At 38.5% G+C, this 16,731-nt stretch overlaps 1 protein-coding gene across 2 annotated transcripts in view; it reads right to left on the bottom strand.

Annotated features, from left to right (window-relative positions):
* Positions 1 to 325: 325 nt before the first annotated feature.
* Positions 326 to 16,731, bottom strand: part of RAB27B (RAB27B, member RAS oncogene family) — a 162,323-nt gene continuing 145,917 nt past the window's right edge. For both annotated transcript variants that reach the window (XM_025365217.1, XM_025365216.1), the window contains 5 exons: positions 12,681 to 12,852; positions 10,964 to 11,049; positions 5,979 to 6,082; positions 2,206 to 2,329; positions 326 to 1,080 (listed from right to left, as the gene is read on the bottom strand). In XM_025365217.1, the coding sequence (XP_025221002.1) occupies positions 891 to 1,080; positions 2,206 to 2,329; positions 5,979 to 6,082; positions 10,964 to 11,049; positions 12,681 to 12,833 (657 nt within the window). In that variant the 5' untranslated portion in view covers positions 12,834 to 12,852 and the 3' untranslated portion in view covers positions 326 to 890. The remainder of the gene's footprint in view (positions 1,081 to 2,205; positions 2,330 to 5,978; positions 6,083 to 10,963; positions 11,050 to 12,680; positions 12,853 to 16,731) is intronic.

The following is a 16,731-nucleotide window of genomic DNA, read 5'->3' as shown; positions in this document are numbered from 1 at the left end:
AGCTGAATACCAAACCGATTTCTAAAATTTTGTTTGAATTGGAAACCTCTGGAGTTCTCTGAATACCAGCTGATAATGTCAGCTTCTAATTGGCTTGAGTAAAATTTGGCTAAGTAACCCTTCCAGACATCTCTAACAGATACATTGAATTTCAGCTGTACAAATGCCAATTTCTCGTACTTTCATTTTTTTTCCCAGGGTATTTGTCTTGTACTTTGTCATTTACAGTCCTGTTCTTGTCAATGTGCTATATATTAAGAATATAAAGATGGCATTATGACACTATCTCCTGCATTTTAGCAGAAGTGTGACATTTACCTATTTGTAACCTTATCAGTAATCTATTCATTCTAGTACAGCTTATTGGGTGTACATAGTATGTCATTCTTAATTAGCCAAATAGAATTCTTCATTGTGTATCCATTTTTAGTTAATACGTTTTCCCCAATGCAAATCTAAAAGTATACATCTGATTCAATATAAGAAGTAAACCCAACCTTTTAGAAATTCTTGTTTCTGTGTTCTCCCTTCAGTAGCCCACCCTTTTCTCCAATGTGACAGGTAGCTTGTTCTGATTTAAAACTCACTGATATTTCTTCTTGTATGTTGTCTTATATACTAATTTTCTCTATAAGAAAAACAAATTGAGTATCCATGATGATGAGATCACATGTGGGAAATCTTTGATCTTGTTTGAAAGGGTCTCGGGGATAACTAGTCAATTCTTTTGAACACTGTTGACTATTCTGGTTTCTTAAAATAGATTTTCTGGCAGAAAAAGAAAGACATGCCATTGTGCATGGTTTACTCAACGACAATTGTGTGGTTTGTCATTGTTTATAAAAGTAATATTTTGGTGGGGTTCTTGATGTTCAGTTTCTATTTAGAGTCTAGCAGACACATTTCTTCTCTGGTGGCTTTTCCCCATCCAACTTTCCAGAATTTCCACCATTGACAGTATCAGGGATTTGTGTCTTCTCCACACACTGTTCCATTCGCTTCATGATTAAGTCCAAAAGGGTTTCTACAGCTTTCTCCACATTCTGTCCAGTTGCTGCACTTGTTTCAAAATATGGTATGCTAGCATAGAAAGGATGACAAATATTTTTGAAAGAAAGAAATCAGAACAGATACAGCAAGATGTACAAGTGAATCACACATGCAAAAATGGCTGGCTGAGAGATTGTGAAATAATTATGGTTTTGCTGGCTAAGTTGGAAAGCATCCTTGTTTTTTCCTCAGTGAGTAAAAATTGGTGAGCTGCTCTTTATTATGATAATAACCAGTTTTACGGGCAAGGAAATTGACACAAGAAGTAGTCAGGAAGTTGAAGCCAAGGCATTATCACTGCTTAAAAAATTAGAAGGGGAAAAATACCCCCTGATCAATAAAACTACTGACCAACATTACTATTAAAATACTGCTTCTCTTCCACTCAATTATCTAGAAATCTGCTTTAAAAATAGGTATGCATTGAATAAGGATATTCATGTGAATACAGTCAATGTTTATTTGGATTTAAAAGTTTCAAGAAGACATGTAAATTGTACAGCTTTCAGAGAGAATTCTTCCATAAAAAAATGGCAGATATGATAAAGCTACTTTAAATTTAAAAAATAATGACAGATTCTGCTGCGGAAGTCAATTTACAGTTACATGGGGTGCTGTTTCTGTTTTTTTTTTTTTTTTTTTTTTTTTTTTAAGCTGCCATTCAAGCTCAGCTGGGATAAAGACCACATTTTCACGCCCATGTCAGGGATTATTCCTTAGAGTTTTACATCTATTGATTGAGAGGCAGAAGAATACAGTGTTTAAGAGCATGAGCTTCGATCTCAGACTGCCTGGATTGAGTTTAAGCTCTGCCTCTGCATTAACTCACTGCATGGGGTGGCCTTCCATCAGTTACTTAATCTCTCTGTGACTCAATTCTTATATATAAAATGGGATAACCCTAGCTATGATGGGTCAAAATGAGTTAATGTCTAGGAACTGTTGGTAGCACATTATAGGTATACAGTAAATGTTAGGTGCTCTTATTATTAAGTAATTCGTTAATACATCACACATATCTTGCTGAATGATTGTTTTAATCCAGGTGCTGTTCTTGGTTAAGGGGATTTCTTCTAATATCAATCTAATGTCTCTGCTCCATTTGTTGAAAAGCAGTGTGCGAAGTCACATGCCATCTCAGTGTAACTGACTTACCCATATTTGTCAGCCAGTTCCCGAGCTTGCCGTTCATTGACTTCCCTCTGGTCTGGTAGGTCTGCCTTGTTGCCAATTAATACTATATCTGGATTTTCACAATAAGCATTTGCTTGCAGTTGGCCTTGCAAAGAAAGCAGATGGAACCAGCAAGTTATTGATAAATAAGTGATGTGAAATGACTGCTCATATTCCAGATTCCTGATCTAATTGTTCATCTCCAGTGTGGTTGCTCACTAGTTACATTAGCCAAGTTACTTCCTCTTCCCAGTCACAATGTGCTTATCTATTAAATGGAGATAAGATCCTACAAATTGCAGATTATGAAGGGGACTAATAATATATATGAAACACCTGTATTAATACCCAACATTTAGTAAATGTTAGGTGCTTTTATTATTAAGTAATTCATTAAAACATCACATGTGTTCCTTTAGAAGATCTTTTTAATCCATGTGCTGTTCTTGCTTAAGGAGATTTCTTCCAATAATATATATGAAGCACCTGTGTCAATACCAAACATTTAGTAAATGTTAGGTGCTTTTATTATTAAGTAATTCATTAAAACATCACATATATTCCTCTGGAAGATCTTTTCAATCCATGTGCTATTCTTGGTTAAGGGGATTTCTTCCAATAATATATATCAAGTTGCTAGCACATAGTAAGTATTCAGTAAATATGGAATACATCTGGGAGATGCTCTCTGAAATGGCCATAACCACTTCACACCATTTGTTCCTGAAATATAGGTGGAGGTAAATAGAACATGATTTTTAAGTGGATAAATTTGCTTTTTCCTTTAGGAAGTTGCTACCTTTCCTTTCCCTAATCTTTGAAGTGATGATTTATAGTGTGGAACATTTTTTAATCACTACAAATTCATGTAGAAACAATTTTAAGACAAGTAACTTGTTTTTCCCTTTTCTCCAAAAACATTATGTGTTGGGGGGAGGGGTGAGGAGAGAGAGAGAGAAAAGAAGGAAGGAAGGAAGGAAGGAAGGAAGGAAGGAAGGAAGGAAGGGAGGGAGGGAGGGAGGGAGGAAGGAAGGGAGGAAGGGAGGAGGGAGGAAAGAGGGAGGGAAGGAGGGAGGGAGGGAGGGAAGGAACTTTAGTGAAGTTAAAGATGTGCTGAGATTCACTTCAATATGAGCAATGGGCAAAACCAGAGACCACATACAGGGAGGGAATGGAGGGAGAAAGGGAGGGAAGGGTGGGGAGGGGAGGGAAGGGCAGGTCAGGGAAGGAAGTGAATAGTAAGAAAAAAAAGGAAAAAAATATAAGAAACCTGTCAAGCTGTGTTTTCGAGGTTACAGAGGCTGCTCTAATGTCTATCATAAGGCAAGCTGTGTGCTACCTTGCCGAGACCAAAGGAAGAAGACAAAGAAAGGCTTACTCTGTAACACCAATCACTTGGGTGTTAAAATTAAAGTGTTATTAGGCATGACAATTAATTATCTTAAATCCCAGCAATATCCTTCTGGAGATGTTTAAAAACAAGGGAGACTCTCATCTGCCTTGAAAAAGGATAAACAAACCATTCTCTGAAAGAATTTAATAAGCTTATTATCTCCTTGTCTCCTCAGAATCTAATGCTACCACCAAAATTTGGGTAACGAAATACAGTATTAAATGGAAATAAAGGACAGATCCTAAGATAAACATTCGTTTGGAGAGGCAATTATGAAAGTCAGAATTTGTTTCCCCATTGGTTACGAGGTTATTGAACCCACACTGAGAGTGGTTCTATATAATTATTATATAGAATAGTGAATTATATACAAAATATATTATCAATTTTGCATAATATGTAGTGATAAGAAATGTATCTATTTTGAGCATCTACTCTGTGCCAGGCACTCACCCAGGTGTGGCATATTGCATTGAAATAAAATGGAAAAGTCTGCACTTTCATAAGAGCTTACATTCTAGTAGTAGAAAGCGTCAAAAACACAAGTAAGCCAAAAATACATCACATTATGTCAGGTGATGGCTGGGACTGAATGAACTCTAAAACGTGTTGAGGGGATATAGAGTGATGAGTACTACTTCTGATGGGGTGGTCAGCCAAGAGACAAATAAAGTGTGGGTAAAACTTGGAGTGTAGAAATGGTATGGTTTGGAGCCATGTCTCACGTTGAAATGTAATCCCCATTGTTCAAGGTGGGGCCCAGTGGGAGGCAACTGGATCGTTGGGGAGGATTTCTCATAAATGGTCTAGCACCATCCCCTGGTGCTGTTCTCATGATAGTGAGTTCTCATGAGGTCTGGTTATTTAGAAGTGTGTGGCACATCCCCTTTTGCTCACTTGGTGCTCCTGCCATGTCAGATGTGCCTGCTTCCCCTTCAGCTTCCATCATGATTGTAAGTTTCCTGAGGCCTCCCCAGAAGCCAAGTAGATGCCAGCAACATGTCTCCCATACAGCCTGCAGAACTGTGAGCCAGTTCAACCCCTTTTCTTTATAAATTACCCAGTCTCAGGAATTTTTTTACAGCAAGGCAAGAATGAACTAACACAAAAAGTAAACCAAAAAATACATAACACATTATCAGGTGATGGCCATGAGCTATAAAGTGTGTTGAGGCGATACAGAGTGATGAGTACTATTTTAGGTGGGGTGGTCAGTCAAGAAATAAATAAGGTTTGGCCAGAACTTGAAGGGAATGAAGAAACTAGCACAGGGCTATAAATGGGAGAAGAGGAAACAAGATAAAGAGAATGGCAGGCTTTTCATATTAGGAATAGCATGGGACCCAGTTTGGCTGAAGTCTAGTGAGCTTGGCCCGAGTAAGAGGGAACTAGGGAGGAAGCCCAGACATCAACACAGTGACCTTGCAGGTAAGTGAAGGACTCTGGATTTTATTCCGGGTAAGATGGAAAGTTACAGAAGGACTTTGAGCAGGAGAAAAACATGATCTAGTTTTTAAAAAATACAACTCTAGCTACAGATGGCCCAGACAAATCTGGAAATAAGAGCAGCCCCATAGGACGACTCAGCTGTCCTGCTACTTGTATATCCTGCTAGGATCAAAATTCTTATTTGTAATAAAAAATGCAAATGAAATATGCCCTTTATTACTACATCAAGTAAAACATAAAGGAAAATTCCAATACTTCTCTCCTGTGTTGATGTATGTCAATATGACTTTAGTAATTTATTAGGCAACATTTCAATTTGTATTACATCGAAGTTTCCACGGAGGCTGGAGATTTGTCTTTACATGGTTTCCTCACATTTGAACCATTTTTTAAAAGTAAAATTCCCAAGCAAGCTGACTGACCAACACACGTGCTGTGCCTCACCTTATCATTATGCGACTGGTCTGCTCTGGTTTCATGCCTAATTAACCCACTAGTGTTTAACACACCTTAAGTGCCAGTGTCCCCTCAGAAAATACTGCCAATTTTCCCTGTGATCTCTCCAGGTCAAATGTAGTAGCTCACTTAGGTTTAAGAAGTCCTTCAAGATTTACTGGAAAAGTGGAATTAATGGCCTTTCAATGACAATAATAAAGATCTTAAATACAAGTGGTGATAAAGCAACATACACTTCCTCTAAAAATATCAAAGGAAAATACAATTCCAAGCTACCTAGGGTGGTCCACATAAAGGCTACCACTTTGAAGGTGACGCAGTGACACAGGCAACACTAAACTCATGACTTTGAAAGTTCATCTGTGGTACCCAGTCTGGTTTCATCTTGTAAGACCAACAAGCACCTAGGGCAGTTGGGTCCCAAAGCAGCCAATGCACATTACTCAGTCCCACTTACTCATCCAGTTTCTGACGTTTAAGAAGCTCTGTTGACTAGTGAGGTCAAACATTAATAAGAAGCCCATGGCGTCTCTGAAAAATGCAGTGGTGAGACTCCGGAACCTGCCGAGGAAACACAGTGGGTAGTTCTGAAAGTTAGTCCACATAACTTTGACAACAACACAAACAACAGTTTCCCTTTCAGGCATGAATTCTCCGTGGCTAGCCCTTATGGAATATCCTAGGGGAATGGGAATGTGGGCAGAGAGACTGCTGAAGAACGAAGGGAGAAGATTTGGTCGTACATTTTTTTCTAAGACCACTTCCTGCCTTTCTGATCTCACAACACTTTATACACACAGTTTGTAACATTTAATCACAGATTTGCTTACACAGCTTCTTGGAATCTTTTCGGCTCGTGGGCATTTTGTGGTCCACAATTAAAACGTAAAGCACTTTAGAGTGGGGACTTTAACTTATACTTTCCATCTTTCTTTTCCGTGCCCAGAAGAAGGCTTGGCACACAGTAGCCTGAAAATGAATGCCTGTGATGATATGAAGGAAACTGCAACTTGTTAGCTACAGGAACTGGAATTCTTTTGTAAGGAAAAATATTGATGACAAAACTCTTTTTAAAAAGCACTGTTTGGGGATAAAACTGAGCTTCAGGTTGGCATCTAGGATTCACGAGGGAAAGGAAGATGATTGAGGGACGGAGTGGATGTCAGGACAGAAAAGAGACATAGTCATTGGTGAAAGGAGGAAAGAACTCTCATTTCTAATCAGGATTTTGGAGAATTTGCTCTTTTGTGTGCAATGCAGTTTTCCCCTGCCTGGTCAGCTTTCCATGCCCCCACCCCCGACCCCAGTCACCACCAACCATCTTTAGTGAAGTTAAAGATGTGCTGAGATTCACTTCAATATGAGCAATGGGTAAAACCAGAGACCACATACAGGGACCAGAGAAGGTTTTGAATTTGGCAATGGGATTTTAGAAAGGCACACAACTTTGAACTAGAGATATGCTTCCTGTCCTAAATGTTCTTCTAATTTTTGGTCTCCTATTTTAGCTAATTTGTAGATCCTTTGTGTTGGTTTCCTCCGAGGTCTACTGTTGACCCCTCTTACTCTACATACATTGACTGGAAAATCTTATCCCCTTCCCTGGCTCACTTGTAGCCTGTATGTTGAGAAGCCCAAAATTAGAGATCTAGAGGTTTCCTGCCTTTCACATTAGATGCCTAATTACTTGTTGGATATTTCCACCTGGAGGAAACTCAGGCACCTCCAACTTCATACATCCAAAACCAAACTGGCCACCCTTCCTAATTTCTTTTTCCATTTATACATCACCATCCTTCTGGTTGCCACGATGTCTGGTTGTCACCTGATGTCTACAGTTAACACATATCTTTTGACCTGCTCATTTCTGTCCATCTACCCTACCACTGCTCTATATTCAAACCCATTCTCTCTCACCTGGACAACTTCAACAGCTTTCTCATTAGGCTTCCTGTGTCCAGTTTTGTTTGGGACCCTACTCCTATCACCATTCCATTTCTTCCCATAGATTATATCAATGCTCTACTAATGATATTTTTAATGATTAGACATCGCTTGTAAGCTAATGCACAAACTCCTTACAAAGCTGGCAAGGCTCTGCAGGAAGTGATCTTTGTTCATCTATCCAGCTTCATCCCTTTGACTACCCATAGACATGCTGATCTTTTAGTTCTTAGAAACTTCACTCTGCTCCCCTGGGCTTTCACATATGCTGGTCTTTCTGTGGGTTACCTTGTCTTAGTGCTTCCTTTTCTTCCTACCACTTTGTTGAGCCTGGATTGTACTCACTCATACATTGTGCATGAGTACATAGATAATGGTATCAGAGGAAATATCACTTTCCCAAGGGGCCTTCCCAACACTGCATGTGGGCTATGCGCTCCCCCTGGTGGGCCTGCCTATGTCTTTGTTTTCCTGTTACTTTCCTAAGGCTCCATTGCAATTGTTTATTCATCCAAATTCTATCCTAGACTGTAAGCTCCAACGGTAAGGGAGCTGTGTTTCTAACTTGCTATCCATCGTATTTTCATGGCTCAGAACATGGTATTTGCTCACTAAATATTTGTGAAGTTAAACAGTGCAAGAGAAAGAAAGAAACAGCAAAATATATGCAATTATTAAATATGTAAATGACTGCAACAGAGAATGATACTTTTCATATGAAAAGATGGGAGAAGAGATATTTTCACTGGTATTTATTTCCAAAGTAGGATTTGTTTGTAGGGCATCATCATGATCTAAAAATGTAGAGCAGAAATACCAAAAAAATTTATTCAGTTTTTTCTTGTGGATTTGTTTCTACCATTCCTTGGAATCCCACAGAGATTATAGTGCATTGATTGAATAGTTATCCCTCTTTGGAGACTAGCTGTACCCACAAAATTGTCTCCTACTCGACCATAATTGTGTCATGCCAGGAAAACTGCTCTTTGTTCTCTCCTTAAGTGTGTGTGTCTCATTTGAGGACAAGACTTTGTGTTATTTCCTCTCATTGCCCAGAGCATATGACAAAGTTACTGAAAAACGTGCTTGCCATAGTGATCTGATTGGGGCAAACAATTTCTCCTCCATAGCAGCATGGATAGGACATGCTTATTTCAGAGGAGTAACAGACATCCTGCTCTATTCTGTCCAGTATCTTTGATATCCCCCATTTCCCCCACGAGGAGACTAGTAATTCCTTTCCAGCCTCCCCCACCCATCTCATTCTGTCTATTAAGTCAGCAAGGTGGAGGAACCAGTGAAACCATGTTCCAAAGAGTTAAAGAAACCAATGATGAATAGGAATTGAGTTTGCAGGATGGCAGATAAAGAAGGAAATAACTTGCTGAAACACTGAAACTCCCTCTGCTTATGAGATAAGTGAACTGGCTGAAATCGACTGGAACTGATATGGCCGACTGGAATCTGTACAGAACGAGCTTGCTAATGTCACAGCCTGAATTTCTACCGCATGTTTCAAACTAACTCCCCTTGAATTTCCACACGTGACCCCTGAGATAGAATGCAGAGATAAGTGCCCATGTCCAAGGACTTTCCAGCCCTCCCCTTTCCTTCCACGAATCACCTGTTAATCTCAGAACCCATTCCTTCCCCAACCTTTTCTAATAAAAATACTCTTCAAAAAGCCAGAACAAAAAGACAGACTTGAGCTTGACCCTCCTGTCTCCCTGCAAGTCGATTTGCAATAAAACCTTTCCTTTTCTCAAAATTCAGTGTCATAGTATTGGCTTCCAGCACATTGAGTGATGACCCCCTTTTGCTCCAGAACACTAGGATCACAGAAGAAACAGACCCCAAAGCCACATTATCACTCTTTCTCCTCACTGGGAATGAAGTCTGTGCCCTGTATCCTTTAAGTTTCCATAAGGGCCATGCGTTTTCTCTTCCTTCCCATGATGTGACTTCTATCAATACCCATTATCTTACATGGATTGCACAGCCAGATGTCCTTAGGCATGGGGCTGAGGTGTGAGGCTTTGTTTATCTTGCTTAGCTACACCTTATATATACACAGAATGCAAAATTCTCAGGGGATGAATAACCTAAGTGTTCCAAAGGCTGCCCTGAGTATTCCCCATTTCCCCCCTAGAGCAGCTGCCTTCAGGGGACAGACAGAGAAGGCTGCCATCATGCAAGGCTGACATATCATGTGCGAGGACATATGGGAACCACATTTTCTCATATTACTTCAAAAATGAATTAAAGTGCTCTATAAAACATACATCTTTGTGACAACAAAACTGACATATGAACAGAGATTCTTGTGAGGAACGGCTTCAGAGGAACCAGCAGTGTTGAAGGGTGTGTGTAAATGGAATTCACAGTCAAAAAAGCTAACAGAGAGGGCCCAGCACCTCTCCTGGCGTTTACACTCACTGAAAGCGAGAACGCTTTGGATGCATTTCAAAGACGGAAGTGTTTACAAGCAGAAGCATTCTAAGACATACGATGCAGGATTTGGAGGTATGTGCCTTCTAAATAACCTCTCTGCCAATTTTTTGCCACTTTTAATTTAATCTAATATTGAAAAGATTCATTAGCTTGGGGTCTTTTGCACTTTGAAATCTTGGATCTTTTTTTTTTTTTTTTTTTTTTTTTCCATCTGACAATAGAATAGTACCTCCAGCTCTAAGGAATTAACACTACCGAGTATTAGCTTGGACACTGTACCAGAGACAATGCTGCAAAGCCAGGCAAGATCTCCACACCTGTAAAGATGACAATTTCGTAGGGATGAGAAGGCTCCAAGTGAATCAGTGAACAACAGTTAAAGACAGAAATAGAATGTTCACTTTATGACAAGGTGGCATATAATTATTTTAGACCTTAAGGGTGAAGTAACTGGTGTCTGCAGTAGTTCAGAGGAAAAGTGGGTTTGTTTCAGCTGGGATGTTCAGACAGGCTTCATAGAGGGGAGGAAATATGAGCTGGGCCTGGTACAAGGAGAGGATCAGAAAAAGTGGGAAAAGAGTAAAATATTCTGGCTGGAGGGCAATTGTTTATGATCAAAGTCTGAAAGGACAAAGCCAGTCGCACAGCATGGGACAAAGAGGCTGTGTTGAAATAACAGAAAGAGACAAGGAAGATCTTAACACCCTTTTTTCAACTCCCTCTTCAAGTAGCACTTACAATGGCGTTAATTTCCCATCTTCATTCAACTAAATTCCAGAGAACCTTTTTTTCTTCTAAAAAGTGCAAAGACAGTGCACAGCAAGAATCTTCAGAGAGATTTTTGAAAGTCTGATTTTTGAAATTCGTACCAACTGCACATGGCTACTGTGATTAATTAATTACAAATCATTTATTTTTATTTCTGGATACAAATGTCTATTTTGAAACCAGGAGAAGAGTTGCATATTATTTCTTTTTCAAATTCACATACAGCATTCATTTTAAAGTAAGTTTTTCTAAGCTACAAATAAAGCAATTTACTATTACCGCTCTTGTCCCGCAGTGTCCCAAAGCTGAAGATGCACTTTAAATGCTTTCCCTGAAGATCCATTTGGTCCTTGTGCATTATAAACCTGAAAGACACAATGTTCATTAGTTGAGGTTGCTTTGGATTTTGTCAATACTCAAATTCTCTGGGTTCACTCAGCATGTTTTTTCTCAATTACTATAATCAAAGTTCATAGTGCAGAATAAATATTTGCTCTATATTTTTTTTCCAGAATTATCACATGTACTCTCACTTTTAAATGTCAAGTGCAAGTATGATTTTCAACACAGCTTAGGCATATTGCAAACTTAAATTAGACACCTTCTGTCATTTTCTCATGAGGCAGCAAACATCAGATTTAGGACCCAAGTTCTAGGTTCAAACACAAACTCTTCATTTAACCTCTTTGAGTCTTATTTTCTTATCTCTAAAATTGAGATCCATAACCCCTTCCTGATTTACAGAGTTACTTCTAACTGCAAACTTCAGTGAAATCACAGATGTTAAAGCATTTTTTTAAGAACAGTAAAGTGCTTTACAAATACCCAAATATCTTTTACTGTAAAATGGACTTTCAAAATGACTTAGCCATGAAATATGCACAGGATTTCTCAATAAGTTGACACAGGACATTTCAAGCCTTTCTTCACTAGTCATTTAGTCAAAGGCTCTTTTTAGGTAAGTTTAATTTTTTTAAAAAAATTCTGGCCTTTTTATTGTTTAAGCAAAGCCTAAAATACTTAATATTTACTCAGTTTCCTTAAGTATAGTTTAGTGAATATGTTTTAAAGGAAAATTTCTGCAAGGACATATACCCAGACGCTGGAAAGGAGAGAAGGCAGAAAAACCCTGAATGGGTTGTCAGGGAGTTTGCTAAGCCTACACAACCATGTATTGACTTTCAGATCAGGTCCAGCACAATATAAGAAACCATGATTCAACTTCCCAGGCAATGGCTTCCAATTACCATTTCTTTTGTTTTCTTTCCCAATTCTCAAGGAATGAGTGGATTTGTGACATCAGCTGGAAGCCACAGCCATCTTGGCAATCAAGGATACCCAGGGTGGCAGTAAATCTGGCTGAGCTTCTGTGCCTATGCTACACATCTCACATGTCACAATATCCTTATTCCTGTCAATAGTGTCTAGCATAGGAGAAGGAAGTGGTTGTGATTCTCACTTAAACTCTCTTATCTTGGAAAATAGCATGATTGGTGTCTCACATTCTGTTCATAAGAAGCCAGTGATTGATGGCTGAGTCTACACATAAATAAAAATGCAGCAAGAACTTAGAAAAAGCTCATGTTCCAGATATTTGCCAATCATACTTTTAACTTCTTTCTTAAGAGTGAGGAAATGATCACTTGCTCTTATTGAGGACTTTAACTCAGGTCAGAGTTAATGTTTTTAGATTCTAATAATTCAAGTTTTGAAAGATTTCTTAAGAATTTGTAGAAAACACACTATACAAATCAGTAAAATATTGATTTGGATTGCCTTGTATACTTTGGGAGACAAGAGAGTGCCATTGAATACTTTTCTAGGAAAATGTTATTTATATTTGAAAAGTAGTAAATAATATTCTAAAATAAATTAAAATGACAGGTTATGAATCTCATGTGACAAAAGAGACTCCAGTGCAATAAACATAGCTTCTTCATTCTTACTTTATATAGGGGGATGAGTGACAAGGTTAGCAGTACGATTAAAAACTCACCACACGTTTTTCCCGAAAGTCTATTCCTACTGTAGTGATGAATTTGGGATTGAATTTATTGTCTGTGTATCTATAAAGAAATGTTGTCTTCCCCACCCCTGAATCTCCGAGGGCCAGGAGTTTGATCAGATAATCATAGTCTCCATCGGTCATAGTGATGGTCTTGGTCGGTCTGTATAGGAGAGGGAAAACAAGTATGTTTTGAATAAAGTTGATTTTCATTTGCTTTATATCAAAATACAACATAAATTTATTTTTCAGGGTTAAAAAGTCGAATACTTCTATTCTGCCATTTTCAAAATTAACTTGATCAAAGCAGCTTTAGGGGTGAAGGCACATCTAGTATTTTACTCAGTACAAATATTTTTACATCATATCACCTCGTATGGAAAAATATGCAAAATATCAGTTGCCACAGTGTGTTAGTCTGTTCTCATGCTGCTGTAACGAACTGCCTGAGACTGGGTAGTTCATAAAGGAAAGAGGTTTGACTCACAGTTCAACATGGCTGGCGAGGCCTCAAGAAACTTACAATCATGGCAGAAGGAGTCTCTTCACAGGGTAGCAGGAGAGAGAATGAGAGCTGAGCAAAGGGGGAAGCCCCTTATAAAACCATCAGATCTTGTGAGATCTCACTATCATGAAAACAACATGAGCAGCATAAGGGTAACTGCCCCCAGAATTAAATTACCTCCCACTGGGTCCCTCCCATGAAACATGGAGATTATGGTAACTACCATTCAAGATGACATTTGGGTAGGGACACAGCCAAACCATATCACACAGCAATAGTAGAACTTAAAGTAAAAAGTCATAGACTTGTGTTTTAAAACCATTGCATTTGGGATTAGGAGGATGGTATTAGGAAGAGGAGAGAGTCACAGGGAACAGAAAACCCAGTTCAAGATGATGCAGATATCCTACAGAGAGACATCACTTATAGACATATAATGGAAGAAAAAAGCAGAGGGATATGTTTTGCATCTATCCATGCAGGATGAGCCTTCTATATAATCTGTATACAAATTATTCCTTTTTAATTTAAAACATTTAACAACTGACATGACAAGCTTTAATCCTGTACTGGTAACACAGAGAATACCAGGACATGTATTTGACTGACACAATTGCCTACTTGGTGAACTCTCCACTCTTGAGTTGAGCAAAATAATTTACTGCTCAGTACAACTTCCTGAATCATGGGCTATATTAATAGAAATGGGTCATATCTCATGTGAAGGAAGGCCTATGCAGATTTTTCTAGAATGCAAAGGTTTATCTCAGTATTATGTGAGAGGGAGGAAAACTTCCCCACTCCCGAAGATCCAGAAAACACTGTATTCTTTAAGCATTCTGGGATAATTAAAATTAAATTTCAACAACAGCCTATTCTATGGACATGATATGGTTAGAGTTTCTGTCCCTACCCAAATCTCATCCTGAATTGTAATCCCCATAATCCCCACATGTCAAGGGAGAGGCCAGGTGGAGGTAATTGAATCATGGGGGTGGTTTCCCCATGCTGTTCTCATGAGAATGAGTGAGTTCTCAGAAGATCTGACGGCTTTATAAGGGGCTCTTCCCACTTTCGCTCTCTCTCTCTCTCCTGCTGCCTTGTGAAGAAGATGCCTAGCTTTCTCCTCACCTTCCGCCATGATTGTAAGTTTCCTGAGGACTCCACAGCCACGCTGGACTGTTAGTCAATTAAACCTCTTTCCTTTATAAATTACCTAGTCTTGGGCAGTTCTTTACAGCAGTATGAAAATGGACTAATACAGGACATATCTAAAATTACTAGATAATTCTAATAAATTTTTATGTGTAAAAAAATTGGTACATGTACATGTTCAAAAAATTAAAACAATTTTTTTGTTTTTATATTGTTACTTTAGTCACCTATCAGAACTGAAAACTTTTATGTCTTTAGGTAAATAATGATGAAGAACAGAATGAGGTACTCATCAAATAATCCGGTATCATTATATCATTTGGAATATTTGCATTGCTTTACATTATACTTTATTATGAATGTATGTTTCTTTCGTGAATTAATGCTTTTTGAGGTAGGATGTTTTTAAAGTTGCAAATTCATACTTTTACTCTAAAGCTTCCCTGTGGTATAACACACTTTCTTCACTAGTAGAGCTCTCTGGATGGATTTTTGCTGACCATCGGTGTTCTCTTTAAAAAAAAAGAGAAAGAAAAAAAAAAGATCTAGACAAAGAATAATCATTTCTTAGGAAGAGATCCACAGCACCCATCAAGACCAGTCTTCCTTAATAAAAGGATACTTGTCTCAATTATTGCCATGAGGGATACACATGTCTCAATTATTCCAATATAGACATTGGAAAATGTCTATATTGTGTGACTGCATAGAATTGACTGGCATCGACCTTCCCTGGCTTAGGTGATCCTCCCAACTCAACCTTCCTGGTAGCTGGGACTACAAACACATGCCTCCAAACCTGGTTATTTTTGTGCATATTTTTTGTATAAATGGGGTTTCACCATGTTGCCCAGGCTGGTTTCAAACTCCTGGGCTCAAGTAATCCACCCTCTTCAGCTTCCCAAAGTGCTGGGAAGACATGAGCCACCACACCCAGCCTGGTAAAATATTTTACCAGGACTGTATCATTGAATATGTTGCTGCTCTTATTCTTACTTGCTGCTCTTGGTCAACCCAAATGGGTAGCTAAAGGAGTTTTCTGCTGAAGTGGTATGATTTCCCCCCACACTTAAGGTCTGTTATCACCATCACTCTACCTTTTTCTCTCTTCCCCTAAACTTGCTCATGTAAAACTATTTTGGAGGGTGACAATGTTTGCCATTTCACCAGTAGAACTGGATGAAACTGTTAATTTTCAGAAAAAAAGACAGTGCTGAAATTTATTCTAAGATATTAGTAACTAAAGCCAAATTCTTCCCTAGGCAAGAGCCTTAATTTTTTGAGCAGAGTTTTTGGGGTGGGGGTGTGAAATTGAAGACACTAGATTCTGTGGCTCCCTGAAAAAATGAAAAGAATGGAGTCAATAAGACACACCTACATACTTTAAAATTTTGCTTACAGTTAACTTTTTTTTTTTTTTTTTTGGCAAATGTGTGTGTATGCATGCGTGACAGTCTCAAGAAACGCTAAGTCATGAGCAAATCTAGTTAAATGTCTTCAATACATAGTGTTAGGCCCAAAGATGAAAACTTTAAAAATGGAAGTTCTAGTCTAGCTTCTGACAAGGTATGAATTTACTTAAAAGTGAAATAAGGATGTGAGAAAATACAATGTAATTTTGCAAGATAGAATGATTAATTGATAAATGAGTTAAATCCTGGTTGTGTTTTCAATTCAAACAAAACAGTGTCTTCATGGACTGCAGTGATCCAAGAAGACTGCAGAGGAAGGAAAATTTGCATTTAACCTTATAGCATGGAGGGGAATTAGACATGAGGAGAGGAGATACAGGACCATGGCATGAGAGATTACTTTCCACTTGTAGAATGAGAATACTACCACTTGCCAACTACATGACCTATCATGTTTTCCTGATTGGCAGGCAGACTGTTCTCTGTTGTTTGCACATAAACCTGCCTGGGGCAATACTGGTGCTACCTCCTAGTCAAAGTCTAATCCAGAGGGAACAATCCAGGCTAACACAAATCACTTCCACTGTGGCCCACACTGCCTCTTTGCTATAAGTGAGTGCTGGACACTTTGTGACATTTAACACAAATTCCACCTGAAATGAATGCAAAGCTTGGCACTGTGGAAAAATCTTTATTTTTCCATAGGCTATTTGACATATTAAGCTAGGTATGAGATAGTTCACTTCTAAGCTTCTTTCAAAACTGAATTTTACTTCTTATTTTTTATATCACTACTCTCCTCTCTCTCTCTGTCTACCTCTCTCAACACACACACACACAGACACACACACACAGTATTTGGCTCAGCTCCTCTTTTTATTATTATGTGATTTTTTTGAATCCTAAAATCATATAGCCTCAACATTCTATTGTTGGTTGTTGGCATGGCAAATACACCATAAAAAAAAGT

The sequence above is a fragment of the Theropithecus gelada genome, chromosome 18 (assembly GCF_003255815.1).
Source record: "Theropithecus gelada isolate Dixy chromosome 18, Tgel_1.0, whole genome shotgun sequence".
Taxonomy (NCBI): domain Eukaryota; kingdom Metazoa; phylum Chordata; class Mammalia; order Primates; family Cercopithecidae; genus Theropithecus; species Theropithecus gelada.
Note: the sequence above shows the minus strand (reverse complement) of the source record. Positions and strands in the feature narration are given on the sequence as shown.